Source organism: Enoplosus armatus, chromosome 12 (assembly GCF_043641665.1).
Source record: "Enoplosus armatus isolate fEnoArm2 chromosome 12, fEnoArm2.hap1, whole genome shotgun sequence".
Taxonomy (NCBI): Eukaryota; Metazoa; Chordata; class Actinopteri; order Centrarchiformes; family Enoplosidae; genus Enoplosus; species Enoplosus armatus.
Window position 1 is genome coordinate 18,269,537 of NC_092191.1, and position 19,578 is coordinate 18,289,114.

Sequence of the window (19,578 nt, forward strand, 5' to 3'; positions counted from 1 at the left end):
CCACATCAACAGCTGCTGACTTAATGTACAAAATGTGATCATTATACTTCTCCACCCGTCCTTCTCTTTATCTCGACCTGTCCTTTAGGCAGTACTGTAACAGTGTTAAATGGACCAGTTCTTGCTGAGGATAAAGACATTGGACCCAATGCTGTGGTGAAGTACCGCCTGCTGGGAGCCAGGGTGGACCTCTTTACTGTGGATGCCGATACTGGTAACATTATGACTCCTCAGCAAGTAGACGGAGAGACAAAATAAAAACTGCAATGCAATATTGTCAATATCTCTGTATCTCCCTCCAGGTGTGATTCATGTGCGTCAGGAGGCGAGGTTGGACCGTGAGGCATTTCAGGAGCCTCGGGTAGAGCTGTTCCTGGTTGTGGAGGACATAGGAGGTTTAAACAGCAGCGTCCCTCTCACAGTTACCATCCTGGACCAGAATGACAACCCTCCTGTCTTCAGCCCATCCAGTTTCAGTGTTCGACTCCCTGAGAACAGCCCCACTGGTGAGTGGACGATCTCTGAATATAAGAGTGGGCTGGTTTAAGTTGTCACTGACAGTATATTGAATTGACAATTTAAAGTTCCTTCCCATGATTATCTACACTTTCATTGCATTCCCCTGTGTGAAGGTTAAGGGTTTACATGTTGGGAATGACAATGTCTGTGTGTGTCCTTGTCATTGTCTCTTCCAGGTGTGGTGGTGACTCAGCTGTCCGCCACCGACGCTGATTCTGGCTCTAATGGCTGGCTGATGTATCGGCTGGAAAGCGGTGCTCAGGACCGCTTCGTGGTCGACCCGCTCTCTGGCGCCGTCCTGGTGGGCAACACCACCCTCGACAGAGAAGAGCGTGGATCCTACCGCCTGGTCGTCATGGCGACAGATCGTGGCACACCCTCCATGTCAGGCACAGCCACCCTGACGGTCATCCTGGACGATGTAAACGACTCGCGGCCCCGTTTTATAGAGCCGGTCACCATGATAAACGTCAATGAGTCCACACCGCCCGGTGTGGTGGTGGCCACGCTGACCGCTGAGGACCCTGATCTGCATCCCCGGCTGGAGTACTACATCATCTCAGTGGAGGCCAAGGATGATGGGAACAACCCGGTGGATGGCCTGCAGGAGTCCTTTGGCATTGATTTACACACTGGTGAGACATGGATCTCAGCTAAATTCAGCATCTTGATCTTGAAGTTTAATTTTGACTGATGACATTAGAGATCCAATTTACTGAATGAATCGGGTCTTACATGCGGGAAAATAATTTCATGCATTTTGGTGAATTTTCAGGTGCAGTGTTTGTGCGCAACCCACTCAACAGGGAGCTGGTAGCTACATTTGAGATCATTGTATCTGTCCATGACAATGCCAGTGACGTTATTGACAAGTCAGGCAGTGTTCCCAATGGTAAGTCCATTTTCTAACTGTTTTCTTTTCTAAGTTTTATTGTTTTCTCTCATATCATTGTGACCTTCTCCTCTACAGCGAGACTAACCATAAACGTGTTGGATGTAAATGACAATGCCCCTCGCTTCCGGCCCTTCGGAGTGTCCAACTTCACAGAGAAGATTTTAGAAGGAGCTCAGCCGGGCACAACACTGCTATCAGTGTCAGCTGTAGACCCGGATAAAGGTCCCAACGGCCAGGTCATCTACCAGCTGCTCCACCTGCCCCGAGGGGGATACGTTAGACTGGAGGACCCTTCTACTGGTACGACCTCCAGCACACCTTAACAAGCTGCTGTAGGCTGCAGGTTAAAACATTAGTAGTGAGCAAATGTTCAAACTCAGCAGCACTGTAAATATAAAGTACATTTCTGTTTTACTGAAGTAAGTTTTTAAAGTTTTCCAAGTTATGTATTACTTATAATGTCACTCCTTGCTTGTTGTCAATAATAATAATGATAATAATATATATATATAATAATTTTGGCCAGATGAAGATCCTCACTGTAACAATCACTGCATTACAAATGTTTCAGGTAAGATTGTAGCCAATCAGACGGTGGATTTTGAGCAGATACAGTGGCTAAATTTCACGATTCGGGCCCAGGACCATGGCACTCCTCCCAGGATAGCTGAGCTGCCAGTTTATATGCGCATAGTGGATGTGAATGACAACAATCCTGTCTTCCTACAGCCCTCTTATCAGGTACTGAACAGAATATTAAGAAACAAATTGCACCCACCAAAGCAGAATTGAAGAGTGCTGTTAAAAAAAGAGTATATTAATTTAGTATTTTTAAGTGGCAACTTGAGATATACTTTGTTAAAAGAGGCGTTCAAGGCTTCACTCACAGCTGACACTTTGTCATGGCAGAAACATCACATGTGCATGCCATCTTTATTAGTTAGCTACGCCTGTGTTTGAAAAGTCTAAATTAAATGAGTACATATTGAGTTGAGTCACATGTTGGCATTAAACAACACAATTCAACACTAGATATTAGTGATATATGTCAAATGTAAATGTAATGTGTGATATAATTTGGTTTTTCAACCCACTTTTCTATTAAATCAAAACACACAGTAACTTTATCCTTAGAGTGTCCCTGAGCCAAACTGTGTCCTTATCTGGGTTTGTAGGAGCCTGTGTTTGAGAATGTGGACCTGGGCACCACCATAGTTATTGTCAGCGCTACAGACGCTGACTCTGGCCTCTTTGCTGTCATTGAGTACAGCCTGGTAGACGGGGAAGGCAAGTTTGGCATCAAACCAACCACTGTGAGTTAACCTATACACCAAACCCAACAGACCTATACACATGGACTGCATCCCTAACAGAGCTGGGTCTCAACACTGACCGTCATCCTGCCTGGAAATGAAATTTTAAACAGAGCGTATGAGTGCACTAAAGACAATCTACATGTTTGACCTCCATGCTCCATTTCTGTCACACTGTATAAATGTCTTGATACAAGCACCACTCCCAGTCAGTATTTGTGCTTCCTTCCTAATCATTCCCTCTCCTCTGTGTCAGGGCGAGATCTACATCCTCTCTCCTCTGGACAGAGAGACAAAGGATCACTACACTTTAACCGCCGTTGCCCGTGACAACCCCGGCGGCAGCTCCAACAACAGACGAGAGAACTCTGTCCAGGTAGAGATCACAGGCTGTAACGACAGCTAAAATATGCCGATGATAGTGGCCATGTCGATGTAATGGTCTTTTATTTTTTATTTTTTTTGGGACAGCAGTATATATTAAAACGTATACCAGGACAAAAGCAGTTTTAGTTCCCCTGCCAGCCACAGATTTTTTCAAAATCTAAGAACTTTGTACATTTTGTGAGAGGTAAAGTGTGCACACAAGAGCAATAACAAGTCTATTGCGGGAGACTTGAGAGAAATAAAAATTTGCTAGAATAAAACAACATTACGTTGTCATTCAGTCAACAAAAAAACAAGCTGTGTCAAAATATCAAACAAATATACACGACCTTATCTAGAATATAACCTTGTGTCAGGAACTTCCTGTGTTTGAAAGCACCCTCATACTTCACCTGCCTGTTGGTGCATGTCAGGTCCTGGTGACAGTCCTCGACGTCAACGATTATCGGCCACGCTTTACTGAGCGAGTGTTCAACACCAGCGTGTTCGAGAATGAGCCCAGTGGCACGTCTGTGATCACGGTGAGGGCCACTGATCTGGATGAAGGAGAAAATGGAGCGGTACTCTACAGCATGCTGGGACCCCATTCAGGTACTAAAAGCCTCGGTGGGATCAACTGAATATTCTGAACGAACTGGTTTTTGAAAAAATAAACTTAAAGTTCTCCGATAAATATCCCCCTTGTACATTAGTTATTTATTAAATGTTTAATTAGACAAAATAATGCTCAAACATGAAAGGCCATGTATGGGGCCACATATGGTTCAGTATTCATGTCTATACTAAGTCCCTGATCTTTCTGTCTTTTTAGATGCGTTCTCCCTGGATCCAAACACAGGGCTGGTGCGTTCTCGCCGTCTGCTTCAGTCTTCTGAACGTTTCAACCTGACTGTGGTGGCTACAGACCAGGGGCGTCCTCCCCTGTGGGGCACTGCAGACCTGATGATTACAGTCATAGACGTCAATGACAACAGACCGGTGTTTGTCAGGCCTGCCAATGGAACCATCATTCATATCTCAGAGGTATCTGCATTCACGTGTCTCTATGCATTTCGTTTTGTTCTTCTTCTTTTTACATTTATAGCATTCAAATAGTTTGATGACATAAGTTTTGTTTGTAGAAAAAAACAGACCATTTACACGTAGGTAGGGATGCACAATGCATATTATCCTGGTACCAGTTGGATGCTATGGCTCTCTTTTACTCATTCACAATCTGTACAACACCTACCTCACTATGTGGGACGCATTGGAACACACTTGACACCAAGGAGTACTGTGGTGCTAAGAAAATGAACCAGTGGCCCACTGTGATTAGTTGAATGAAACTTTTACCAGGACACTGATGATGGAATTGTATTTAATGTGGATCAGTATCAGGGCCAATACCAATACTGCATATTGGATCTCAACACATTAAGGGCTTTAATAAATAGGTATGCCAATCGATAGAAACTACTAATCACCACAAACCACAGCAAAGAAACCCACAAAAAACCACAAAGGTCTAGTGTTCGAATCACACAGCTGTGTAGTTCAGCACCAAAGTTAGCAACTAGCTGGTGAACATATTGGAGCATTTAGGTGTTAAAGAACCAGATATTTCCCTCAGGAGCTGGTGGACAGCACAAACACAACTACAATGGGAAGATATAGGGCTCCATGTCTACTTGATGTGTAAAACCGCAGCTGTTTGCTATATGGTGGCCAAAAAATCAGTTATTGCAGGTGGAGTGCAGGGCATAAGGTGCAGATTTCGACTTAAGCTCTTGAGAACCTGTAAATCTGTAAACTTTTCATTTGCAGTCGACCTTTAAGATACAATTTTAGAAGTTCACACATGCACATACTGACCCCCTTTGCCCTCCATGTAGGAGCAGCCCCCAGGCCTGCCGGTGTATGAGGTGCATGCAACAGACTCTGACGAGGGGGTGAATGGAGAGGTCCGCTATGCCTTCCTGCAGACTGGGGCAGGGAACAGAGACTGGGAAAACTTCCACATCAATGCCATGTCTGGAGTCATCGCAACTACTGTGAAACTGGACCGAGAAAAACAGGCCCTCCACAGCGTGAGTCAACTGTGTGTGTGCAGTTAATGTACTAGTGTGTGTGTGTGTGTAGGTATGTATGTCTCTAACTGAGTGCAAACGACTCTCTCAGCTTATCATTGTGGCCCGTGACATGGGCCAGCCAGTGCCTTACGAGACCACACAGCCTCTGCAGGTGGCGCTGTTGGACATTGACGACAATGAACCCGTCTTCCTCAAACCACCGGTGAGTATGAAGGTCTCTGAGTTCATCCTAATGTGGTTATCTGGACTAAGAGCTGCTATTTAACTGTTTGTGATGTTTTCCCATGGTCTGTGTGTGTGTGTGTGTGTGTGTGTGTGTGTGTGTGTGTGTGTGTGTGTGTGTGTGTGTGTGTGTGTGTGTGTGTGTGTGCGCGTGTGTGCGCACCTCAGCGTGGCAGCTTGCCTTACCAGAAGCTGACAGTGCCTGAGCACTCCCCTCCAGGTACTGTGGTGGGGAACGTGACCAGAGCTGTGGATGCAGATGAGGGCTCCAATGCCATCGTCTACTACTTCATTGCAGGTGACACGGTGTCCTACAGACACAGCAATATGTTGTTTGGTTTTGCTATTCGTGTTAAAAATGTGAAATGATTTTTGTTAACCCACCCAAAGTAAAGCCCTGGAGATCGAGAGCAGAGGATAAGGAGTTTCTCCTCATTTAGATTCATGCAGTTTGTCTGGAAGCTCTTGTATCCATTGTGTGATCAGATGAAAGTCCTCCTACTTCAAAAGCCAAGGAATAATGAGGACATGTGTACAGACCCATCTGTCTTTCTTTGCTATTTAAAGCTGATTCCTTAGAGGTTTGAATGCAAATCCTTCCCATCTCTTCCTGCAGGGGGAAACAATGATGGAAACTTTGGCTTGAGTCTAGATGGAGAGCTGAAGTTGCACAAGGATCTGGACCGGGAGGAGAACCCGGTCTACTCCATCATCATCAAGGCTTCCAGCAATAGGAGCTGGACTCCTCCCAGGGGTCAGAGGGCAGCACGGGCCAAAGCCCTGGACCCTGCACGTGACCCCAGCCTGCTGGAAGTCCGCATTGAACTGGAAGATATCAATGACCAGAAACCACGCTTCACTAAGACGGAGTACACTGCAGGTAACCTGCGCTCTTTCATGTATGTGTATGCTGGTCTACGTTCAACCACCATAACCTTTTTGCTTCCTTGTTTCAGGAGTCGCAGCAAATGCCAAAGTAGGCTCAGAGCTGATCAAGGTTGTGGCTATAGATAATGACATCGGTAACAACAGCTTGGTCCAATACCATATCGTTACAATCCGCTACTTCCAGTCACAGAGCAATGGCAGCGAGGACGTTGGCAGCATCTTCATCATTGGTGAGCTTCCTCGTGTACAACATTCAGGCTGTTTGGAAACATTGATACATGGTGGTGTGTGGTGGTCTGGATAGATTTTCACCTCTTACAACAAGGTCTTAAAATATGCTTACACAAGTATTTAGGAACATTAAATATACACAAGGCAAACATTTTTTATAGTAACTAAATCACATGAAAAGCCCAAAACCAACAATGCTGTGTCTCAATAGTTTCTGCAACAATTGAGCTATATGACACTTAGGAAGATATATCAGGCTTTGGATACACAGGCAATGCTTGTTAGTGGGATAAAGGGATAAAGTAACTGTTGGTTTTGTTTTTTTCTTTGGATTTGTTGACAATAAGAAAAATATAGAATATCATCAGACATATACTTTGATTTCATAATCAGTAAATGTAAAAGAGTGTTAAATGCAAAAATAAATAGAAATGGAGTCTACTGCAGTCTTTGAATGACTCATTCTATCCTATGATCTCAACAGGTTTGACAGATGGTATCATCCGAACATATGACCTCTTCACGGCCTACAATCCAGGCTACTTTCAGCTCGAGATTTTGGCATGCGATTTCGCCGGACACAGTACAACCACCAACGTGAATATCTACATTCTCCGAGATGACCAGAGGGTCAAGATAGTCTTCAATGAGATCCCTGATTTGGTCCGCGAAAACCAGGAAGATTTCGTCAACCTGCTGTCCAACATTACTGGAGCCATTGTCAACTTAGATGACATACAGGTTAGGCTTTTTATGGTAATGATTTTTATGAACGTTTTGTATTTTTTTGTTGTGTCGTACAAATATCTGACGTCTTTGTCTCCTTTTATCCAGTTCCATGTGGACAAGAAGGGCAGGGTGAATTATGCTCAGACGGACATGCTCATCCACGTTGTCAACAATCAGACCAACACCATCCTAGATGTTGAGAGGTATACCTTCCTTAATGAAATAAATCTTTCTCTCCAAAGCTACACAGTAACACTGACATTTAGTGTATGCGTGGTAAGGCCTGCCTCTCCTTTCTCTCGCTCTATGGTGCATGGATTGTGTTGTGACGTGAGTTTACCTGTGTCCTGGTGTGTCATGTTTTGCAGGGTGATTCAGATGATCGATGAGAACAAGGAGCAGCTGAGAAACCTGTTCAGGAAGTACAATGTTGTGGACGTCCAGCCTGCTGTCAGTGACAAACTGCCTGACGACATCACCACACTGCAGGTCTGCGAGGCTGGATCCTCCAGAAACCCACAGACTGCTGCAGATGTTTTGTGTTTTGGTGCTTTGAAACTTTCTGTCTTTCTCTCTTTCACAGCTAGTCATCATTATCCTGGCTGTGCTGCTGTGCTTGGCAGGAATTTTGTTTGTCACAATGAACTGGCATTATCGCAGAGTGTAAGAATCCTTCTATAAAATAGACAATTTTGTACTGACATAGATTTGTTTTGAAATATGCTCAGTCATGGACCGTGTTTTTATACTGTCAGCATGCTGAGCAGCGACATCAACATGTTTACCCTCTCGTGACTTGTGTCTTTTGCTGTGTTGCAGACACCAGAGGAAGCTGAAAGCCATCGTTGCAGGATCAACAGGTGAGAAACAGCTCTGTTGTGGGGACGGTCCCAGCAGCTGCTAACGTCAGGATGTGGCTTTTACATCTGTTAATGTACAGTACAACCGTAAACTGTCAGTTTACTGCCGCGAGGCTGTTTTTCTTAAAATGATCTGTCCTCTACCATCCAGGGAACCAGGGTCTCATGGATATCCTGGACATGCCCAACACTAACAAGTACTCGTTTGAGGGGTGAGATGACAGCTTTATATTCACACCTCTTTGTCACACAAAAAGGGAATTCCCACCGAACATCACTTTGTGTTGTTGATCAGCTAGTATAGTCTCCTCAGAAATTTCCCTCAGTAGTTGTGAGTTATTAGTTCTGAAGGACAAGCTTTTCTTTGACTTCAAGAAGTCGTCACCTTCAGGTCCCTGTGCTCAGCCAAGAAATATTTTCAGCAACTCCACAATGTGTCGTTTTTACATTTTGTTTTTTGTGAGGTTTAACCCAACAAGATGCAACATGTTAATTAGTAACTTTATGCTAAGCTAAGCCTGCCCTGGCTTCATATAGACAGGAGAGTGCTATCAATCTTCTCATCCAGGTCTCAGCAAAGAAAGCAAATAAGCCAAATTCCCAAAATGTCACACTGTTCCTTTAAGTCCCCTAACATCCTCACATTTCCTTCATCAGACAGTGCTGTTTTACCTTTAGAGCTGTTTTAACATTAATCTCATAAAACAACATAAAACAACAGGTCAGTGTCAAAATGAGATATGTGTTATTTGTGTAGCCCGTCACACTTCCTTTGCATTTTGTCGACGATGTGTGTGATGTTGGCCTCTGCAGGGCTAATCCAGTGTGGCTGGACCCATTCTGTCGCAACCTGGAGCTGGCCACTCAGGCTGACCACGAGGACGACCTGCCTGAGAACCTGAGTGAGATAACTGACCTGTGGAACAGCCCTGCACGCACCCATGTCAGTACCAACGTTAATCTGAGTTCATTTATATTTCACAACAGTACTCTGAGGACTGTAATAGATTCGATTTTGCTCCAAGCTTCAATGCTGAGAGGTTGAGAGTAAAGTCATCGTTCTCAAGATTACTCAAGTTTGTATCTTTTACCAAGGCGTTGCCCATGAGTCAACCCCATTTCACAGCTGACTATTTTTTAAGTAAGCGTCTGTGCGTGTGTGTCTTCCCCACAGGGCACATTTGGTCGAGAGCCTCAAGCGAAGCCTGAGGACGATCGTTACTTGAGAGCAGCCATTCAGGAGTACGACAACATTGCTAAACTGGGCCAGATCATGAGGGAGGGGCCTATCAAGGTGAGACACCTGTGGGTTAGATTATCCAGGGAGACATCCAATCTCAAAAGCCTCTTTTCTGTTGGTCATGTACTCTCTACTTCCATCCTTCCCAAACCGCATTGGGGGACATGGTCAGAGAATGGGACCTAAGACCTCCTCCAGTATGTCCTGAGAAGAATACAAAGAGGGAGACCCCAAGGACTCGAAGATAGGCTGTTGAGACCCAGCAGTTTAGATAAGGGGCTAGACAATCCTGCTGTATTACTGTCACAGTGTGGGTGTGTGCGGCCGATGGTGTTATAGACTCTGTTTGATCCTAACTGCCGTCCTGTCAGGGTTCCCTGCTCAAGGTGGTCCTGGACGACTACCTGAGGCTGAAAAAGCTCTTTGCAGCACGACTCGTCACCGTATCCACCAGCCAGGGGGATCACTCGTCAGTCACTGAGGTGGGCTCGGAAAAAAACTGCTGATCTATCTGCTCCTGCTGCTGTGCTGGTCCTGTCTGACACCGCTGGACTGATTCCTGTGATTTCCCTCTCTGACGTTCTGTCTGCTGCTTGGCACCTACTCTCTACTTCTGCTGTCTCTGCTACCTTGAACCAGACTTTGGGTCAAATAGAGTTTGCTCATACTTTTCAGACTTCAGCTGAGGATGGATTACCACGCAGAAATTGCCAGAAAGTTTAGACATTCACTGGAAATGGAGCATTGAATGCAATTTCTACACTTGCCTACACTTCTGAATTGCTCTGATGTGGAAACCCCCGCCCCTGCAGTCCTCCCAAACTAGTGATGTTACGTTCGTGAACAATCCAATTCTTTTCAACGACTCTTTGGTACGAACAAAGGGACCCAAGTAGTTCTTTTTATCGTTGTGCCCAAATCCACTCCCCTTTACGTGAACTGTGAGAACCAGCCAGTCACAGTGTTTGAATGAATTGCATTCAAGGCAACTTTATTTACACAACCCCTTTCATACAGAGGGTAAATTCAAAGTTGTAAATTCACTGACAAAGCAGAGGGATATGGCGTCACCTTGGGTAATGTTTACAATGAAAGGACATTAGGTCTGACAATACGAGTGATTTAGTGCTGCTAAACGTAGTCCATACAAAATTAATGATATTGGTGGGATGCCTAAGTTTAAATCTGATCCAAATCTTACCCTATCATTATCCTAGTGATTATTTCGCAGATAAACCTAGTAACCCCGGCCCCCTTAGAAAAAGGAAAAAAGAACCGTGAATGACGATCTCGGACAGGAACAGAGCCATAAGATCCCGCTCCCTTCAAAGAGCCGTAATTCCCATCACTATCCAACTATAACAACTTAATGCTGAGAATTGCGATTATTTAAACCAGACCTGGTCTGAAACCTATTATTCTCTTCTGATCCATCTATGCACTTATCTACTACTTTCTCTCCTGAAACGTTTCCTTCTACTGGTTTACCTCTTGCCAGCTCTTCCCCATAGTTATCTCTTCCAAAGCTGATATATTGTCAACCTGATGCATTGTACGAACATGTTAATAATCATTAGGTTTACTCATCTTCATCTTGTCATCCTTCTCTCCCTCTTCTCTCCTGTCCTCCTTCAACAGCTGATCCAGAGTGATCTGGATGATGATGAGGACGAGCGCCTGGGCATGGGCGGAGGTCGCGGTACTCTGCGCTTCAAGCACAAGCTTCCTGTGGAGTTGAAGGGACCTGAGGGCGTGCACGTGGTCCACGGCAGCACAGGTACCCTCCTGACCTCTGACCTCAACAGCCTGCCAGAGGACGATCAGCGGGCCCTGGCACGTTCTCTGGAGGCACTGAACTCTGACGGGGGGCTTTATTCTGAGCGCAACGCCCGCACAGAGTCGGCCAAGTCCACCCCGATGCACCGTCACAAGGACGGGGACACCCTGTCGGAGAGTCCCCTGGAGATCACAGAGTTATGACTAGCCGAGGCCTCGCTGGTCTGAGCGCAACCATGACTTGTGTGTGTCCTTGTGCCTCCACTCCACCACCCTGACAAGGTTGGGAAGGACTGGGGGAGGAGTGTGTGTAGTCTAGGGAACATCATCAGCCAGCCTCAGTGCATCAGTGAGACAGCCTGCAAGAGGAATTACTCGCCATTTAGTTGGTTTGAGTGGATCCTATGTTGAAGATGGTCTCACACGAGGTGCTTCAAGAGAAGGTTTATTCAAATGACATTTAGGAAAAGGAAAATCATAAGCAGGCCACTTGAGACAAAAGCAACTGGTGTCATCGACGGTCCAAAGAGCTGAGTGGAAAGAGAGACTAAGCCTCCCTGTGGGAGAAGCTTGTCGAACCATGATCTTATAATCGTCAAAAGGTGCCTCATTCTCACTAATCCTTTTGAAGTCATACCTGGACTTCATACACTCACACAAACACAAACACACACACTCAAATGAAGCCACACACACTCAGACCAGCAGATGGCCATCAATGGAACGAGAAAATGACGCAATTCCTGATCACATTCTGGTATTATTTCTTTGTGCAAGACAATGCAATCAGTGTTGGAGTGAGAATGGAACAGTAAGACTTTTCTCTTTAAGATATTAGATATATTTGGTTGTTGGGAAACTGTAGATGGACATTAAATGCAGACAAGAGCACTTCAAATATTTTCCACCGAGAGCAAGAGGGGCCCTTGTGCAATTGTTAAAGTACTGTAGTCATTTGATGCAAGAGATTTTTTGGATCAACGACACTCCCAGTCTGCAGGGCAGCAGTGAACATTCAGGCCCTGGTCCAGCTCTTCATCTTTAGCGTGGACTGAGTCAGTCATGTACAAGGAGACTCCTCACTAATAACTGAAAGACTTCTCAAATGATGACTGAAGATGATGGAAGAAGGATGTCGTTGTCCGAGACACATGAATTAAAAAAAAATAACTTTGCATCTTTTATGAGAAATTTGATATTAAAGGCAGTCAAAGACCGCCCTGGTAAGGACTTATAGATGGAATTAAAAATTATGAATTATCCATTTTTATAGACATAAAGATGGCATTGTGCCCACAGAGACTTTACACTGCCACCCGAGGGACTAAAAGAGTCATGCTCAAAATGAGCGATGTTTGCTTTATTTTTTTATTTGATAGAAAATGTGACGGAATTAAAAGATATTTTTGAAGAAAAATGCTGGCTTACCAAAATAGGTAGGGAATCATTTTGGATGTTTGGAGTACGTGTATATTGTGCTTTGGTGACATATATCGTTCTGTTTTCCTTTATATGACAACTGATGCTGTTTCTGATGAGTGGTGTGTTTTTAAGATTCATTTTTTATATTTCCATTTTGTAAATTTTTATTTCTTTGTCGTTATTGTCACCAGTCCTGAGACCTGTGTTGGGAAATGTTGGATGATCTGTGGTAATAAAAGAAATATGCAACGGCCTTTTACCTCCAAAAACACCATGGCAACTGATGTAACAGAAGCTCAAGCAGGATATTGAAAGAGCCAGACAGGTACTAAGAAGTAAGAAACCTTAATGACTCGTGACCTGAAATATTTGTCCTCCAATGATGAGCTCAAGGTTGAATTCTCCTGCAGTCACAGATACAATTTGAACAGACCAAAGCTTAACTAATTTCCATTCACTTTGCGCACGTTTCAGTTTTTCAAAACTCAGCATGTGAGGCAGTGTGACAGCTTTGTACATACTGCCATCTAGTGGTTGTTAAGAGTAAACATTTGACAGGTAACAAAGAAAAATCAAGAGTTTTAGCACACCACCACGCCATCCTTTTATTATTACCAGGTTACATAGAAAAGTCTTCATCAATAATAGTTCTCAAAAAACTTAAAGGGGCAGAGGGCTCAGTCCCTGAGGTCTTCTTCACTGCTCTTGGTCAGACCGCTCGGCTTGCAGCACTCGTGGATGCTGCAGTGGTGGTGGTGCCCGAGGCTGGCATCTTCTTCAGCGTCTTATTCAACTGTGGGAAGACGGAGGTCATTTTTCACACACAAGATTAAACTGGAAGCAAGATGTTTAAAACAGATGTGTTCAGGAGAAGGCTAGCAATGGAATCAGTCACTAGAAGAGCTAAGTAACAATACTTTCAATTCCAAACTGGCTCTAAAATTGAGACTTTTTATCTGTTTTCCATGTTGAATGAAATGCCATTCAAGGCATGATGGAATCACTACTCACCTCCTCAAACTTGTGGATCTGTCTGATGAAAAAGTCTCCGTACCGACGAGCAACTTTAGTGTCTGCAATGTGGATCATGTCCTGTGGGCGTGGTTCAGAGAAAAAGCTCATCAAGCATACAGAGCTACTCAGAACAACGTGCCACAGTGAGCCATATCACCCCCTAACATTACTTTCTCACTGACTGTTTATATACAGCATGTGCACATGCAATTTGGACCTGCTGTGAAAAATAACAGGTTCCTGAACCTACTGTATCATTTTAACCAAACCAACTGCACTTTAAATGCGTTTTTGGCAGAGGCATTACCCACGGTCCATCCGCCCCCATGACTTACTATTTATACTGTATGTGACGATACAGAAAAGTTGAGGACATCACTTTCATTTAACAGACTTTAACACACCTTGTCAATGTAAAAGTCAACCTCAGAAGCAGACTGGAACTCTCCGTCCAACGCTGAGATGCCACTGGTCCACACCAGGTTCTTCATCTTGTGTTTGAAGACGAGCAGCTGAATACGGAACTCCTGCTCAGTCATGTCCAGGAATCCTGCCAGTTTGGCTACTGGCATGGTGGTATACAGCTTCAGGAAACTGTAAGAACACATTGTGACTTAGATGACAACCACACCAGAGTCAACAGGTTTCTAAAAGTACTGTTAAGTGTTTCTGAAGGGCCAGAGGCGTTAAAAAATTTAAAAAAAAAACCTGCGTACAAAGCAGAAAAACTGTATCCAAAATGTACCACTCCATACACGTACATTAAAGGTTCCTTGTAGGGTTTTAGACTCACACTGTTCCACTGATCAATACACAAATACACAATGCATTTCAGTGAGAAACACTGAATGTAAACCTAACTTTTGTTTGTTTTCAAGAAAACTCCACAGGGCCTCTTTAACTATGCCACACACTCAAAGTTGGTTTGCTCTACCTGCGAATGGTGGAGAGCTGGGCCTGCTGCTGCACCTCCTCAGCAAAGACCTTCAGCTGCTGCTGGAAAGGCTCTTTGTGGTAGTTGGGGTGGACGTTGTCGTAGTTTGGCACCACAGGTGACAGGAACTTGGGACAGGCGAAGCTGAACAGCTCTTCAAACACCTGCAGGTCTCTATGATAGAAAAGGGAACGTTTGTGTTGCCAACGTTACTGACAGTGCACTACAGCCATCCTGATGCAGGATGGGCCTACATACAACAACAATGGAGCTATGGCAGTGCTCAGACCCACAAGCAAACAGATGCATGTGTTTCTTTGTACATTACAGTGTCATAACATAAGAACTAAGTATCAAAACATGACTGTCTGGCCAATATAAAAAAGATATTTTAAGTGTTAAAAAGATTTAAATTGAATACACACAAATAAAATAAAGGTAATAAAGACTGACAACACAGTGACACAAACACTGATCCTCAACACTGAGGAGTTTCTTTCTTACCCTTTCTGCATTCGCAGCATCTTGTCTCCGTACTTCTCCCTCAGCTGGGTGTGGATGCTCTCATCGATGCGCATCGGGTACATGGTGAGAGCGATGGCCAGGAGGCCGTGCATCTGCTCATTTTGTTTGTTAATCTAAAAAACGTATTATACAAATATAATGACATCTGTTTAAATTACAATACTGTTTGGTGATTTCAAAGAATGCATAAATGGAAATGCTTTATTATTCATGCAAGTCAACACAAGCATCAGCATTTTTCAGAATATGTTCAACAAAAAATACTTTTTGAGACAGGTGGGAGAATCCATAGCTAAAGCTAAAAAAAAGCCTCCCAAATTGTCTAAGAAGCTCTGACTGACCATCTCATATTTATATGTTGATCTCTGGAACATGTTTCTCGTCCTCTGGATGTAGAGCAGGATATTGGCAAAGACTCGAATTGCATCCTGGTAGCGCCTCATCATCAGGTAGGCAAAACCCACATAATAATAGGTGGTGATCTGGCACTCGGGCACACGGGAGTACATACTCTGAAAGACAGGAAACCGGATTGATACAGGGGTGTGGACTAGACAGAAGAAAAAGCAATATGATGCAGCCTTAAACTAAGTGATTATAGGTCAAAAAGTTTGAAATACTGAAAGAATAAATGGAGGACTCAGCATACTCAGTAGAACTCTCTACATTAGGCGCTTTAAATAAGGCCTTACCTTCTTGTTGAGCTCAATGTTCTCCAGGACTTTGATGGCCTGGTAATAATCACCAAGCAGAGAGTGAAGCCTCAGGAGCCCCACCAAGCTGAAGTAACCCAACATCTTGTAGAGGGAGTGACGCCCATATTCTCCGGCCACACTCTCTGGGTCTCCTGCAACACGGCAACAAATAACATGTTAGCTGCCTCGTATAACACCTAAACTGAATACACTGAAGTCTACATGTGGAGGTTACTTTCTCACCAGAATAGCAACAAACTACTATAGAACGACTATAAATCTACAGAGAACCTAAACTTCACCTCATTTTGGGCACTTTAACAAGGTGCAATGCCTTTCATTTAAAAAAAAATTTAAAAACACGATATAAATATCTCCAAAACATTCTTCTTTACCTCCGCTGGTGTAGATCTCAAGCTGGCGGTTAATGTTGCTCTTGTCCACCAGGGAGTGGAGAACGTTGAGGACGCTGTGGACGTTCCAGATCTTTGGGTTGTTCCTCAGGAATTCGATCTCCTCCTCTGACTTTTTGGCCGTCTTGCAGCGGTACTGACTGAAGGACTGGAACTGGAGAGGGGAGAGTGTATCTGTGTTAGCAGCATGTAAACTTTCTGTGGGCTGTTAGACAGCAGTGAGATAGGTGAGGTTATAACCACAGCAAAGTATGTGAAAGTCCTGTTTAATATACCACCCGTCTGGTACTCCTTAAAGGCTAATACAAGCCTACAAATTACTGGCAACTACTCTTTGACCTGGTCTTTCTTTTATCACTGATTCTTACTCATGTTCTTGTTAACTGAGGATACATTTAAAAAAGAATATAATGCACTGGTACCTGATAGATGAACTCATCAATGATGTCCCAGAGCCACTGGTTTGGCAGCTCCAAGGGGGCGGGGCCATCAGCATCTGTTTACAATCACAAGCATTCTCATATGAACAGTCTTTCATTAGCTTTTATTTTACACTGATAACTACAGGTGAGAGAAAAATGTAAGGAGTACTCTGGTAACTTACTGAGAATGTAGTTGAAGAGGTTGCAGTAATTATAGTACGACTCAAACCTCTGATCCAAAGTCGGTCCACCCTGATTATCAAGAAAACAATATTTACAACAAAATACATTCTGCAGGTTCCCCAGTAATCAAGAGAGAGATTGTTAAGTGTTTATATGTAGCAGTTACTCACGCTGACTTTAGCGTAGATGTGTCTGTAGTACAGTTCCTTATAGAGGATGAGGAACACAGCATCTGTAAGAGATAACAGGCAAACAATGACATGAAACATTCGCACTGCTGAACCACACAGGGATGCACTCATTTATAATTTAAACCCATATCAAGAAATAACAGAGGTCTGTCAATGAATACACTGTAAAAACTGTTAACACAGCAACAAAACAACATAATCAACAACCACATAAGTGTCTTGCCTTTAGAGCTGCTTGTACAATGACATGTAAAAGTATTAGCTAATATCAGTGGAAAACTATTGGGCAAATGTATATTTCATTCATCACATCAAGAAGCAATTCAAGAAAATAAAGGATTTCTACAATGAAAAACAAATGATGGTGACTGTTAAAAGGCAGAAACAGGACAGATGATGGATGACACACTCACCGTTGCCAACGAGTGATGCGATGGCCTCAGCCTCTGGCCAAGGCGAGTTCTTAAAGAAACGGTCAGTCAACTTATTCCAGCTGAACAGGAACAAAATAGGACAGGTAAGACATTCATCACACACAGCTCTAGCGAGGTTTATACACGGAGAGTTGAGTTTACCTGTTCTCATAGACATCCTGGATCTCATAGATTTTCTGCTCAATGCTCTCGCTGGACACACGGTTGGATTGCAACTCATAAACCTTCTGGTCAATCAGGTCAGAGATGGTTTTGTGGAAGTACTGCAGGAAGTTCTTGATCACCTCTGGGATGACGTGGTAGGTCTGCTGCTCATACTGCCTCTCATACGCCAGGTCTGCTTTGGGGTCACCTGCAGGGAGATGGGAGAGTGAGGAGGAGACACTAGCTCACTGCAACTCACTGTATGAAGTACTTCAAATGTGTACAGCTATAAGTACTGACTTCACACATAATGGGCTATATCCTGATTATATGCAAGAGGAGTTGATACATGAGAGTGTGTATACTAACCGGTGTGCAGGTCGTAGTCGTTTGGGTAGGTGTACGGATCGTACTGGAAAGAAACAGAGTAGTCAGATATTTGTTACTGATGCAAAGTTAACATCTGTCAAACAGGCGGTCATCATTAACGCTAGCTTGTTCACTTACTTGCCTAAAACGTTATTCTCTATCTCACGAAACTACATAACGTCACAGAGAGTGTGGTGTTTTGGCTGCATTCTCCTCAGAAACAAGGCCACAACAATCATTAATATCTTGCTAGCTCATCTGTTATGCCAGTGTAGTTGAGCTAGCTATGCAGCTAGCTAGCTAACCGGCTACCGCTACCTAGCGTGTCATTGTTATTATCATGAAGGCATTCAAATGTCTGGAGTACAGAATGTGTACTGACCTCTTCCTCGGCAGGGAATGACATGATGCTAATTATTAGTCCAAACTCGTATGACACTGGAGTGAAAAGGGAGAATGTGTGCTCGGCTAGCTAATGCCGCTAAACCACGCAGCTGGCGCTGGAGAGACGACAGGAAGCGGAAGGAAAAAACAGTGACGTGCGAGTGTAGGCAACAGCATCGAAGCATTGTGGGAATTTGAGTATCTGTAACGTGTATGTTCAATGGCCCTTGTTGGCAAGACAGTCCATGGCCCGGTTTTTTTTTTTTATCAACCGGTAACAATACATGGGGATTTTGTTGAAAGAACATTATTATTTCTTGTTAATTCGTGTTACATTTTACACTTTCTCCAAACTGCCACAAAAGACACGATGGCGCTCCTGCCAGAGAATCATCCTTGCTATCCTGAGGCCCTCTACGTCACATTCATAGACTTTCATAGACAGCAGACATTTGGACTTGTCCTGGCAGTTTGAACTAATAGCATCAATGACGGCTCCCTTCCAGCAATTATCGCATTGCAATAATTAAATAATGTTACACTTGTATTTGACAAGTCAAAATGTCCCACGTTACGAACAGATAGTGTTTATGATATGATATTTACGAAGCAACCTCATTGTTTGGTTTTACCTTCATATTATTTAGATATTTCTACAACTTTCTCTGCAGCCGTTGGATTATATATATGTATTAAAAGTGTGATGAAAGTCGCGCAGTCTCACAACTGGGAATTAGTTTAAAAGACATAATTATAAAGCTGATTAAAAATAATTTAATTTTATTAAAAACAAAATAGGTTAAAACAAATTTAAAATGTGCAACTCGTGATATAGTGCAGCTCAGAATATAAAGTAAAGTGAAAATGGATGATGTTATTGTATCAGGTCAATATGAGCGGGCTGTGAGAATTTGTAACTACTTGTAAATGCCGCTAGGTGGCGCTATAGTCACAAGATGCCGCTCTCTCCATTAATAAGGAAGGCTTGGATGGCCACTGACTTGTCAAAAGGTACGTCAAGAAGAGCCTCAAGAATAAATTGCTCATGTAACTCCAAATCTGGCTTCAGTAGCCTATTCATCATACTAGTTGAATATTACTACTCAAATCAGTTTGGCATCACTGCTTTGCGTGTAATATGTTATTTAAATCAATCAAAGGGGCAGGTTTGAGCTTTTTGACCCTAACTACCAAATTGTATTATATCTGTTTGTGTGTTGTGTTAGAGGGAATCCACAAAATCCAAATTGTATATTGAAGCTAGTGTGTGTGTGTGTGTGTGTGTGTGTGTGTGTGTGTGTCTGTCTGTCTGTCTG

The 19,578-nt window shown here is 43.5% G+C and overlaps 2 protein-coding genes across 6 annotated transcripts in view; one reads left to right on the forward strand and one right to left on the reverse strand.

Annotated features, from left to right (window-relative positions):
• The window catches only part of cdh23 (cadherin-related 23), a 140,576-nt gene extending 129,240 nt beyond the window's left edge, over positions 1 to 11,336 (forward strand). For both annotated transcript variants that reach the window (XM_070916006.1, XM_070916005.1), the window contains 25 exons: positions 89 to 214; positions 303 to 506; positions 696 to 1,154; positions 1,295 to 1,411; positions 1,490 to 1,714; positions 1,986 to 2,155; positions 2,590 to 2,727; positions 2,984 to 3,103; positions 3,528 to 3,705; positions 3,926 to 4,137; positions 4,989 to 5,183; positions 5,275 to 5,388; positions 5,577 to 5,706; positions 6,025 to 6,288; positions 6,365 to 6,526; positions 7,012 to 7,268; positions 7,362 to 7,459; positions 7,625 to 7,745; positions 7,840 to 7,919; positions 8,076 to 8,116; positions 8,268 to 8,328; positions 8,930 to 9,059; positions 9,291 to 9,410; positions 9,728 to 9,838; positions 10,995 to 11,336. In XM_070916006.1, coding sequence (XP_070772107.1) covers positions 89 to 214; positions 303 to 506; positions 696 to 1,154; positions 1,295 to 1,411; positions 1,490 to 1,714; positions 1,986 to 2,155; positions 2,590 to 2,727; positions 2,984 to 3,103; positions 3,528 to 3,705; positions 3,926 to 4,137; positions 4,989 to 5,183; positions 5,275 to 5,388; positions 5,577 to 5,706; positions 6,025 to 6,288; positions 6,365 to 6,526; positions 7,012 to 7,268; positions 7,362 to 7,459; positions 7,625 to 7,745; positions 7,840 to 7,919; positions 8,076 to 8,116; positions 8,268 to 8,328; positions 8,930 to 9,059; positions 9,291 to 9,410; positions 9,728 to 9,838; positions 10,995 to 11,336 — 4,175 coding nt within the window. The remainder of the gene's footprint in view (positions 1 to 88; positions 215 to 302; positions 507 to 695; positions 1,155 to 1,294; positions 1,412 to 1,489; positions 1,715 to 1,985; positions 2,156 to 2,589; positions 2,728 to 2,983; positions 3,104 to 3,527; positions 3,706 to 3,925; positions 4,138 to 4,988; positions 5,184 to 5,274; positions 5,389 to 5,576; positions 5,707 to 6,024; positions 6,289 to 6,364; positions 6,527 to 7,011; positions 7,269 to 7,361; positions 7,460 to 7,624; positions 7,746 to 7,839; positions 7,920 to 8,075; positions 8,117 to 8,267; positions 8,329 to 8,929; positions 9,060 to 9,290; positions 9,411 to 9,727; positions 9,839 to 10,994) is intronic.
• Positions 11,337 to 13,133: 1,797 nt separating this feature from the next.
• Positions 13,134 to 18,394, reverse strand: eif3s6ip (eukaryotic translation initiation factor 3, subunit 6 interacting protein). Of its 4 annotated transcripts, none has more exons than XM_070915619.1 (15): positions 18,261 to 18,394; positions 17,879 to 17,921; positions 17,507 to 17,717; positions 17,345 to 17,424; positions 16,911 to 16,972; positions 16,740 to 16,809; positions 16,558 to 16,631; positions 16,118 to 16,289; positions 15,720 to 15,874; positions 15,369 to 15,539; positions 15,007 to 15,140; positions 14,503 to 14,676; positions 13,973 to 14,162; positions 13,566 to 13,646; positions 13,134 to 13,347 (listed from the first exon to the last, which is right to left on the reverse strand). In XM_070915619.1, exons 1-15 carry the CDS (start codon positions 18,282 to 18,284, stop codon positions 13,264 to 13,266), a joined length of 1,725 nt encoding a protein of 574 aa, XP_070771720.1. In that variant the 5' UTR covers positions 18,285 to 18,394; the 3' UTR covers positions 13,134 to 13,263. The 4 variants fall into 4 exon arrangements, with proteins under 4 accessions (XP_070771720.1, XP_070771722.1, XP_070771723.1 ...); XM_070915621.1 differs by having other exon boundaries at positions 18,246 to 18,383; XM_070915622.1 differs by lacking the exons at positions 16,558 to 16,631; positions 16,740 to 16,809 and having other exon boundaries at positions 18,246 to 18,382.
• Between the last annotated feature and the right edge of the window lie 1,184 nt (positions 18,395 to 19,578).